The 11009-nt window shown below is 51.0% G+C and overlaps 5 protein-coding genes across 5 annotated transcripts; 3 read left to right on the top strand and 2 right to left on the bottom strand.

The window, feature by feature from the left end:
* Window positions 1-270: 270 nt before the first annotated feature.
* On the top strand, window positions 271-1706 carry VTN49DRAFT_1073 (uncharacterized protein; the record flags this gene model as incomplete). The annotated part of the gene is made up of 5 exons (XM_069408648.1): window positions 271-466; window positions 524-577; window positions 637-710; window positions 780-1261; window positions 1331-1706. The coding sequence occupies 5 exons, from the start codon at window positions 271-273 to the stop codon at window positions 1704-1706; spliced, it is 1182 nt and encodes a 393-aa protein (XP_069270113.1).
* Window positions 1707-2001: 295 nt separating this feature from the next.
* Window positions 2002-3802, bottom strand: VTN49DRAFT_1072 (uncharacterized protein; the record flags this gene model as incomplete). The annotated part of the gene is made up of 4 exons (XM_069408647.1): window positions 2002-2947; window positions 2999-3105; window positions 3165-3510; window positions 3732-3802. The coding sequence occupies 4 exons, from the start codon at window positions 3800-3802 to the stop codon at window positions 2002-2004; spliced, it is 1470 nt and encodes a 489-aa protein (XP_069270112.1).
* Window positions 3803-4260: 458 nt separating this feature from the next.
* Window positions 4261-5655, top strand: VTN49DRAFT_1071 (uncharacterized protein; the record flags this gene model as incomplete). Its single annotated transcript, XM_069408646.1, has 4 exons — window positions 4261-4400; window positions 4470-4532; window positions 4584-5452; window positions 5501-5655. 4 exons carry the CDS (start codon window positions 4261-4263, stop codon window positions 5653-5655), a joined length of 1227 nt encoding a protein of 408 aa, XP_069270111.1.
* A 1812-nt stretch (window positions 5656-7467) lies between these two features.
* Window positions 7468-9679, top strand: VTN49DRAFT_1070 (uncharacterized protein; the record flags this gene model as incomplete). The annotated part of the gene is made up of 4 exons (XM_069408645.1): window positions 7468-7643; window positions 7736-8750; window positions 8811-8891; window positions 8954-9679. The coding sequence occupies 4 exons, from the start codon at window positions 7468-7470 to the stop codon at window positions 9677-9679; spliced, it is 1998 nt and encodes a 665-aa protein (XP_069270110.1).
* Window positions 9680-9980: 301 nt separating this feature from the next.
* Window positions 9981-10912, bottom strand: VTN49DRAFT_1069 (uncharacterized protein; the record flags this gene model as incomplete). Its single annotated transcript, XM_069408643.1, has 2 exons — window positions 9981-10688; window positions 10742-10912. The coding sequence occupies 2 exons, from the start codon at window positions 10910-10912 to the stop codon at window positions 9981-9983; spliced, it is 879 nt and encodes a 292-aa protein (XP_069270109.1).
* Between the last annotated feature and the right edge of the window lie 97 nt (window positions 10913-11009).

Here is an 11009-nt window from a genome sequence, read left to right as displayed (position 1 = left end):
GTTAATTTATCTGCCGCACCTTGCCCATCTGCCATTGGAGAAATCAGACAAGGATGTAATTCGGAGGTTGGGGTGTGCTTGTCGATCAAACGGACTGCCAATTCCTCGAGGGCTACGTTCCTTCGATGACTGACCGCTGACCTCTTTTCACAATTTGGCCGCCTGCCCTGACCATACTCTGTCGCGCGACGTTCTCGATGGTCACTCCCGTTGACCTGCCCTGAGCGTTCGTCCAAGTCGCCACAACGGTGCAGGAAAAGCGTCGCCAGGATGTCGCTGGTCAACGGGGTTCCGGTAGCTATCCCGCCGCCGGAAGGATACGTGGTCGACTTCGACAATCCGCAAAGGCAGTCGCACATTGCAACATACTGCATCGTTGGCATTGGCAATTTCCTGGCCTTTACGTTCCTTCTCCAACGATTGTACGTGCAATGGATTGTTCGAAAAAGACTCGATTTCGAGGACTGTAAGATCCCAGATGAACTGCGTTTGCGTTCGATGGATTTTCTGACAGTTGATTCAGTTGGCTTGGTGATTGCATGGATGTTCGCTGTAGCGATCCAAGGCATCATAACTCGTGCGCAACCCTCGTTCGATAGGCTTTCGCATGCCGGAGTCGTGCTGATAATGTTCCAGATGGGTTCGTGACAGGGAGCGTTGGGGTGCATGCATGGGAAATACCCCTGGATAAGTTCAAACAGTTCAATCTGGTACGTGCAATGAGCGAGTTCTGGCTTTATTCAGTTGGATTTAACGGGTCTGACCACCGAGTATCGCAGTATAATGTTTATCTTAATCCCATCATTTACGCTCCACCAACCGCCCTCGCCAAACTCGTCCTCTTGATGTTCTATCTCAAGATGGGTAACCAATCCAAGTTGTTTCTGTGGTCCGTGTATGCAGTTATCTTCATCAATGTCGGTTCGAACGTCGGCATTTTCTTCAGCGCTATCTTCTGCTGCAATCCGATCCGCATGGGCTGGGATATCACCGTGACCGACGGCACGTGTATCAACCGAACTGCTTTATTCAAAGCCACTGCGGCGTTCGGCGTCATCACGGACGTTCTGATCATCTCCCTTCCCGTTCCTACCGTCTTGGGCTTGCAGATGTCCAGGTCAAAGAAAGTTGGCATCCTGTTGATGTTCACCCTGGGTGGTGTCACGGTAGTTACCTCCATTGTCCGGCTTATCCTGCTGATCAAGAGTTTGAACCTGTCGGGAGACCCGACCTGGGGTGCTGGCCCTGTCAGTTTGTGGATGTAAGCTTCCCTAAAGTCCTCCTCGGCCGCCTGTAGATCCAACTAACCCGCTCTCTCTCTCTCTCTCAGCTGTATCGAAGCCAACCTCCTCATCATGTGCGCCTGTCTTCCAACCATGCGGGCTTTCCTCCGAAACGTGGCCCCCGGCCTCATCTCATCCAAACACGGCAAGTCCTACAGCGACGGGAGACGCATCCACTCCGGAAGCATTCGCCTCCGGAGCAACCCCCGACGGCATGACGATTACCAGAGCTTCGACCACGACGACGATGAAGACCACCCCAAGACCTCTTTCCGGCCTGAGCCCCATCGGTTTCGAGCGCGTGTTACAACGAGCACTCCACGCAGCGATAATACCGATGAGACCATATTCCATCAAGAGAGCCTCCCAAAGGACGGAATATTGCAGACCAAGGCCACGGATGTTATCAGCGATATTGCTTGATACCATTGGCCGTAATTCAACAGACAAAATCTGTATGAATACCCCCGTATGTACCTATATATGCCTATGTATTTTCCTACCTTTTTTCCAGCTTCTGTGCTATGAATGATGATCATGACCCTGTACAAATTTCGGTGGAGTTCGTTCAACCATGCAAAAAATTTACGTTCGGCCGATGTTAAAAGTTTTAGTATGTAGGTCTCATAAGGATATACCGAACAAGACCAACCCAGGAAATGCCATTACGCCTGTCCCGTACTATAATACAAATCATCAAGTCATTGACCTCTAAAACTCAGCCTAATCGACCCAGTCCCAGCGTCGGCGGGCCCAGAAGCAGCTCCTGGACCTCTTCCTTGACGCCGCCCAGTCTGCTTGCGACACCGAGGATACCAGCTTCCACATCACCCAGCACAGCGGCAAGCTCGGCGACTTGCGATTGCCCCTTGTTTCCATTGCCTGCAACACTGTCTCGGTTTCTCGAAGCAATGAACTCGTTGATCTGTCGGGTAAGCGTGGCCTCCACCCCGTGCAGGTGGGCTTCGATCTCTTTGAGATTTTTCTTGTACCCTTCGAGCACCTTTGACATCTCATCCGATCTTTGGGAAAAGTAATCGACCAGATCTAGGGGCACTCCATTCACCGAGTTTGTCGTCGAGGGTTCGGCTTCGACATCGTCGGGCAGAGCCAACGTGCTCTTGCGATTCCGGATCGACGAGCGTAATGTCTGGCGCTCAGATACTTGTTGATCCGAGGACCACCATCCGCCACTGGACATCTGATACTGAAGAGGGAGTTTCAGATTGTCAATCGCCCGAAATGCGACCTGCGCTTCGGCCGTATCACGTGATACGAGTTTTCGCGCCTGGTCGATATCCCTAGCATCGTTCTCAAGCGCGACTTGTATCGTATCGACTTTTGCCTGCACGAATTCGACATCATTGGGGATCGTTGCGCCTTGCTCGGCAATTGTGGGCAAAAGACTATTGACCTCATTGCACATGTGAATCTGGTTGAGAATAAAGGTATCGATAGCCTCAATCTCTTTCTTTAACTCGTCCGTGCAGCTTTCGAACTTGGTCGTTGGAAGCAAGTTGCTCACATCGACCTTGACGCCTGGGACGACCGTTTGTGTCGTTGTTGAGGCCTGCGGTTGTTGGGTAGTGCTAGTAGTCTTGTCGCTGAAGAGAGTCAAAGTTGGCTTCTGCTGGTCCTGCTGCTGCTGTGTAGCCTGTGTAGAACTGCACGGTAAGTCAGTAATTGCACTAGGAAAGAACGCCATTATTACATACAACAAATTGGTGCCCGAAGTTGTGCCTCCAAGAGTGGAAAAGGCTGGCTTAGATTGACCTTGCGATGTAGCTGTGCCACCAAAAAGCATGCTACCCGTGGTACCGCCCTGTGTAGGGTTGTTCGTAAGCCTTCTCATAACAAAATCTGGAGCCGGAAAAAGCACACTACCCCTGTTGTCGCAGTTCCAAACATGCTGCTAGTTGCAGGCGCCGTAGTAGAGGTCGTTTTGGCACCCAATCCCGAGAACAAACTCGATCCGCTTTGTTGCTGTGAAGTATTCGCTGTGCTGCCGAACAAACTCGTTCCGCTCTGCTGCTGCGTAGTATTTGCCGTATTACCGAACAGACTAGTTCCGCTCTGTTGCTGCGTATTTGCCGTGTTCCCGAATAGACTCGATCCACTTTGCTGCTGTGTCGTATTCGTGTTTCCGAACAGGCTCGTGGTCGGTTTTGATGTATTCCCGAAGAGACTCCCAGATGATGTCGACGGGGCGCCCGAGGTAGCAGTACCACTTCCAACAGATCAATGTCAGCATTGGTCCCGTGTCCTTCGCATGGCCGGGTTTGTTGTGCGGTCTTCCACATTCCAGCCGTAGGCCAGCAACTGGAGGATAGAAAAATTCCGACGCATAAGATCCGCTGCCATAGCTGCACAATCGTATACGTCGTGAAGCAGGATGAAATCCGACCGAGAACAACAAGGGAAAACAGCGCAACGACTGCTGCGACTTACAACAACGACGTGGTTCCAGAGGTGGTGGTTTGCGCTCCCGTCGAGGGAGCGGACGTTTTTGCACCGAACATGGCGACTTGATCGTAACTTCGTCGGATACAAGAAATACTCGCCCAAACCACCCTGCGTCGACAAATCCAACCCTGTAGGACTTGTCGCGTCCTTATTCTCGGGGGCCAGTTGTTTAACCTTTAGATTGAAAACAAAAGTTGTCGCGGGCGGTGAATCATCATCTCATACCACCCTGGGTTTAGCTTACATCCAAAGCTCCTGAAAAGCCCCATCACTTCATTTAGCAAAGGTTGATAGGATGGGTACTAGTAACTGATGATAGGAGCTCTTGGAGCTTCGATAGTTGTGTGAAACGCCTTCGGTAGAGGGGCTGGGCTAATACTCGTTGTGATGTTGCCCATTGGACAATTACAATGATTCTACTCTCAACGAACCTCAGCGGGCGCAAGCACTGGGACCTCCAGCGAATGCAAAACTCGTCGGTTACGGAGCGATAACAAAGATCTACGAGAGAACCATGGGCGAGGACTCCGACGTTGCATTGAACCCAGTCTGTGTGGCAGCGTGTAATGCTTCTGGTCTTTCTCGGGAGACTTACGAGATACCCAGGACAGAGGTACAACAAGACGACTCCAATTATTTCAAGAGTGTCGAATGGTAGAAGCAAAAAACATCTGAACTTTCGGAAATTACATATGGACAAATTGATAGCTGACGTGGTTTCAGGGTGCCAGACGGGACGAGTGTGGTCACAAATTCTGCGGACAATCATATCCGAACCTTTGTATTGTGGGTTTCGCCTCTCAGACTCACCATTCGTTGTCGCTGATCGCATTGTAGGCCCCCGGATCTCCTCGATGAACGCGAAACGCCTCTAGATCTTAAGCCCTACTCGACACTCCCCTCGGTTGAGCCCATATATGCAACTGCCATATACCCCTACTTCTCGTTACAGGATCCTTCGACTACGCTCATTCTGTCATCTGTTCGCGAACATCCAATCAGATTATCTTCCGCTCTCGCACCGCAGACTGTTGCTACTTATTCCTTGGTCAACCCTTTAACGGAGGCCTTCATCACGCCTCATTCACTGCTATACCCAGCTGTGCTGGGTGGTACACATTTCATCACAGGCTCCGACAGTCTGATTTGTTTCTTCGATGTGTCAAGACCCGGTACCGATGGGCCTGTCAGCTGGTTGCCCACTATTCCTAGCAAGCGCAAGAAAATTGTTGGTGGAGGGGTTGGAATGAAAGGGATTGTGTCCGCTTTAGCGATGAGCCCTGGTGAGGATGCGATACTCGCAGCAGGGACCTTTACCAGGAATATCGCGCTGTACGGAGCCAGAGGAACTGGCGATTTCATGGGCACTTGGAGTGTTGCGAAGACTGAAGCAGATGCTCGTATTGGTGGATCCGGAGTGACGCAACTTCTCTGGAGCCCGTGTGGGAGGTATCTCTACATTGCGGAGCGGAAAAGCCGCGGCATGCTCGTCTACGACATCCGAGTGACGGGCCAGCTACTGGGCTGGCTACAGGGGCGAGAAGCTGTCACGAATCAACGCATGAAGGTAGACATTGTTGCTATCGGAGGAGCCGAGTCACACGAAATCTGGGCCGGAGGGACGGACGGTAAAGTCCGTGTCTGGAAGGATCCTTTCCTTACGGTAGGGGAACAAGAGCCAACGTACGAGTGGCAGCTGCACGATGGTAAGTTATACCTTCAAGTGTCTTGCACAATATTAATAACAAGTCCAGATTCGGTCACCAGCTCTGTACTCCATCCAAACGCGGGTGTTCTGGCGACGTGTTCTGGCCAGCGGCACTTTCCTGACTTTCGCAGGCTCGACGATGATGGAGAAATCTCCACGGAGTACAGGAAGGACAACAGTCTGAAGATATGGGCTCTGTAGAGGAAACAACCCGGCCATTTAGTGACCTTATAGGGTTTGTGGAGCCTTTTCAACGCACCTTCTACAAGAGGTCAGCATAGATTAGGTTAGGGTTCAGTCCCTACAAACCGCCACTCGATTTCAAGGCGCGGAGCGCCACCGGAAACTCGCAATAACCGTTGCCGCTGGGCTTCTCTGTGCCTATTGCATGGGGTTATGTTTCTGCACAAACAACTGCATCTGCAATTGGCGTTCGCGTTGCGGGGACCTCCAGGAGGAAAGCTGAGGTTCGCCGAGCAGTGCTTGCGATGATGGCTTCCGTATCGCTGACATCGGCGCCGCCAATGCCTCTTGGCCCATGGCTATAATCAGAATGAAGAATCTCAGGTGCATTGTTCGGAAAATTGCGGCAATGTGCGAGTCTGTCTGCCTGCCAGTCAATAGCTACGATTGTTCCTCTAGGGCCAGATTATTCTCACCAATGACAAGAAAAAATAAATTCTACAAACAACCGGAGAGTTGATTGCTCGATATTCAGATTCATTGCAGCAGAATCGAAAATACTTCTGGCTACAGCAGGTTGTGGTTGAATGCATGCCCATGCTCCTTCCTCAAATGTTCTCCGCAAAAGCGGCGACAAGTTAAAACTAATGAGGTTAGCGGCAGGCCCGTTAGATTGGAGCCAGGAACGTGCGTTGCCTGAGGCACGGACCAGCAGATATGATCGACCAATCATATCAATGGAACTATAACCTGGGTGATCATTTTATGCTCTTCGAGGTAGATTTTTGTGGCCATTTTCCACAAGACACTTTCATGCCCATTACTATACTTCTTGAATCTCAGATTGTATCCGAGAGCGTAGATGTCATAAATGAAGTAGGAAAGGCAACGGTTGGCGGATTGTTCCAGTGATGTGCAAAAAGTTTCAACTATGGAGTGCCGCGTGAATGATTGCGAATAGGGTCAGACCCAAAATGGACGCTGGACAATCACACCAAGTCTTCAAGTGGACACAAAAGCTTCCGAATTGATATATATTGGGGAAGATTGCATTGTGGTCCAGTCTACGGACGAGCATGATTTGTCAAGCTAGGGCCTGGATCTGGAACAGTGTTCCGCTGACTGGCTATGGTGTGTTAAACTTGTCAAAGGACCGCACCTCTGATTGGTAACCCAATTCACAGAAAAGCGTACTGATTGTTGGAGATAACCTTCAAATTAAACTCCCTGCCGCACAACTTTATTTGATTGATGCACTTCTTAGCGGCAGGAACGGCCATGGCCCAAGCGTGAGGTCTGCTGATTATCAGCAGCGATGATCTTGCTTACAGTCCAGGACTGGATTTTCCAGTTCATAGGGATAATTATTAGATTAGAAGCAGCTGAGATTCATAGAATAACAGCTTACTCATAGGCTGAATGGGTTCGACATTGATGTACAGTCGCTATGCAGGATATTGTAGAATTCACCGGGACCCGAACATCTGAATAGGCCCATTTACCAGCCACAACAGCACTCAATTGAGTCAATAGGCAGGGATCAAACAGAAAGCAAATGAGCTTCCTTAGCAGAAGGATAGTTTCAAGTCGTAGACTTGTCCACTTCAGAGAGACGAGATATCCAGACTTGAGGTCTCCCCAGTTTTCTCTCTTGCAGCCTTCTTTGCTTCCCATCTTCCACCTCACCTATCCTCTGCGTGAATATAGGAAGATTCCAACCCTCTGGCAGCCTCTATTCGGTGAAAGACCTCACCATACATTTCTTCACTGCTGGAAAGCTTCCCCAGAGCAGGCTTGGCTAGCCCAGGTGCAAAGAAGCATCACTTCGTCATGTCCAGCGACGATACCTTGGCCGACGATATCTGGAACGACGACATTTTCGGAGACATCTTGTTCACTCCGTCCAATGAAACCTCCGAGTCTCATTCCTCGGAAACGTCTGGTCCAGAAGTTCCAGCAATCACTGTCTCCATACCAGAGGAGGCATGCTCCGAGCCTGCTCGCGTGTGAGTTTTAGCTTGCGTTTTCAATGTTTATCACGTTTGTTCCCATTGCCAAAAAGCGTCGCGTGCTAATCAGAACGGGAAATTCACAACAGCCTAGGATTCACGCAATCCGACCTGATAAACGCGTTAAGTTCCTTCAAGGAACGCGTTGCTCAAACCACGCAGGGAATCCTTGAGGATGCTCAGCTCGCACTGTCCCCAGAAGTATTGACCAAAGACATCGACAACTCTGGCTGTGAAGGAGCTTTGCACTTGACAATGACCGAACTGCCCAGCTCTGACGACCCACCGGCATCGCCGCAGAAATCAGAACATCGCTCCGCGCCAGAAGCCGGTTCTGCGGACGAGAAACCTGCTAAGCCCGCCTGGCCTCGGTCCAAGCCCAATTATGAGGAGCTTGCTCAGTATTTCGGACTTCCTGAGAAGCGTAAGGGCAAGACACCTGTCACATACCAGGGCCAGTCCGCGCAGGAGCAAGCAACGCAAGGCCAATGCCATGACGAGCAGACGAATGATGAGCAACACAATGGTACCGGCGCGGATGAGGGTTCAGAGCTGGCTATTTCCAGCAAGGTGGGACATTCGTCTCCAGTGTCCACTCCTCGTACGCCTCAGAAGAAGAAACAACAGGAGGTGGACCTTTCTGATCCTCAAGGATTTGACCGGCGTATTCCTCGCAAGGACAAAAGGGAGCCCATGCCGTCAATGGAAGAATTGCTAAACCCTGACAATCCGGAAACCCATGAGGACGAATTGGAGTTCCACAGCCTGGAGGAGGCACGCGCACATGTTTTCAATCGCTATCCCACTCCGCCCCCTGATCCGACTGTGCCGACAACCAGGGAGCAGAAACTCCGCATCGTAGCCGCACTGAAAAAGGCCATGTGGTGTGACAGTTGGGCCCTGGATAAAGTCACGCCGATCCAGTGGTGGCAGAAGAATCGTGACAAGACCCGCATTGAAATTGCCGCTTGGGAAATCCTGGAGCTGATGATTCATCGCCATACCGAGGGGCCGAGTGACCGTCGGGGTGAGCCATCAAAGGGCAGAAATCTTGGGCCAGCACTGTTCCGGGATCGGCTGGATCAAGCAATTCTCGCACTATATGTAAGCCTTCCTATCGCTTTTGTTAGAATGCTCCTGGGAAACTGACGGCGATCATAACAGTCGTACAAGGCGATTGCAAAGCGTGTTTTGGACACCACGCCGCGAGAAATATTCGTTGACAACCCTGAAGCAGATATGAAGGTATAAATCGCTCTTCCTTGTTGATAATGACTTTGAGCGTTGACATCGACGTTAACTTTCAGAGAACGGCATCCAACTCGAAGCTCAATACAAACAAGGGCAAACTGCTGGCAGCCGGACGGACACATTTGAAGAACACCCTTGATCGTACCAAGAGCGACCAATCGACCTCTGCCCCGACCATGTCAGATCCAATCCCACCAGCGACGCCTTCCTCCATCGAGAGGGAAAAAGCATACCCAAGCGTCGAGTCCAACATTAGCAAGCACCGCACCCAACTCTCCGCCGACAACCACCCTGCAGCTACCGTCCCAAGCGAGCAATTCCTGTCAGCTCCTGTACCCGGTTCCAGCCCTGCCACAATGATGCCAATGGCCTACAACATGAACTATGGCACCCACACTGGAGCAATCACTTCTCCCAATCGGTTCCACATGTATCAGAACACGGCATCCCACCCCAGTCCACATTTGATGGCAACGGCTCAGCAGCTTCCACGGCCACCAAGCGGTCAGCAGCCAATGAATCAGAACCATCCTCCGTTCGTCATGTACCCGACGGGCCAATTTCTCGACGCAACAACGATGCGCAATGAGACACCAGATGTGAACCCTCAGTTCTCGTATGTTGTTAGTCCATTCAGCAACGGATACACTAGTCAGCCCGACGTGATACCTCAGCGCTTCGGCGCGTCGGTGCCGTTGCCTCAAGCGTCCCGCAAACGTAGCTTCAGTGATGACGATGATGATGGCTACCCTCACCGCCGGACCAAAGCTAGAGGAAGCTGAAGGTTTGCAACGTGACAGATGGGGATATGTGACGGATGAACAGCTCACGTGAACAAAATTCACGGTGGCAGCTGGTTGTTTCTGCCTGCTTCTGGTCAAGAAAGCAAAGCTGTGCACATATTCCTTGCGCGATCTGGATGCATTCGCGTAGTCAATCTGTTTGTTTGAAGTTTTTTTTGATCGATTCTCTGGTTTGTGTTTATACTTCTTTCTGCTCAAACTCCGGGATGCCTTCGACACCCGACGCCTGCTAGTATAAAGTCGGATCAATGCAAATGTGTTTTGATGTTGATGAATAATACTATGGAATTGTGATACCGTAGTCTTCGTACGGAAAGTTCTCCAACGACAGCAATAACCGCCCCCATCCGTCACCGATCTTCCCTGGTTTGCCAGAGTCACCTGCCTTCGAAAAACGCTCTGCCTGTAACGCAGTGGCTTCTTTCTCCGGCTCGGATTTCTCTTCTTCCTTGTGCTCGCCCGTCAATCCAGCCAGGACCTCCTCTTCACGACCTCGATACTCTTCTAGCAACTCCTTATATGGAACCCAGACGACCTGCATTCCCGCTCGCCGGCCAGCTTCCACACCAGGAACAGAGTCCTCAAACACAAGGCATTCTTGTGGCTCAACTTCCTTTTCACCCTTTTGCCGCAGCTCTTGATTGATTACTTCCAGCGCGAGGAGGTAAATATCTGGCAACGGTTTCCCACGTCCCTTTCCGATCCGCGGGTCGTCACCCCGGATCCGTCTCGATTCCGGGAAGAAAGCGAAGAGATCTTGCAGGTGATCCGTCTTCAATTTAAAAGTCCTGCTCTGCGAAGAAGTTGCCAGCGCAACATGCACTGGCTTGTCTGTGGCCAGAGTCGATTGGAGATCCTTGAGGAGCTTCATTACGCCTGGAAGAGGCTGGCACGTTGGGAAATACTTGTCCTGCAGCGCGACCAGTTTTTCCTGATACTCCTCCGGGGTAATGGGCAGCTTCGCCCAGTCATGGAAGATCTTGCTAGCCTGAAAATGGTTAGAAAACCACCTTTTACATTTAAGCATGGTGAATAGCTCACCTCGGGTTGCGGCCGTCCCTGTAACTGGGCTTTGATGGACCATGGCAGGGGAGGTCGACCATAAGATGTCAGGATCTCATTCGTGATTAATGTATACTTGTCCTCGGAGTCGATCAACAGACCGTCCATGTCAAACAGACAGGCCCGAATGGGAGGGAGCTTTGTCGCCATTGTCACGGACTACGATCAATTTGATACTGGAGAGAAAGTTGAGTCAAGAATGATCTCTCCCCGCACTAATTAAATCGTATCTCGGATACAAGCACTA

Source organism: Thermomyces lanuginosus (genome assembly GCF_041956635.1).
Source record: "Thermomyces lanuginosus strain ATCC 200065 unplaced genomic scaffold VTN49scaffold_22, whole genome shotgun sequence".
NCBI lineage: Eukaryota > Fungi > Ascomycota > Eurotiomycetes > Eurotiales > Trichocomaceae > Thermomyces > Thermomyces lanuginosus.
This window is presented reverse-complemented; position numbering and strand designations above follow the sequence as displayed.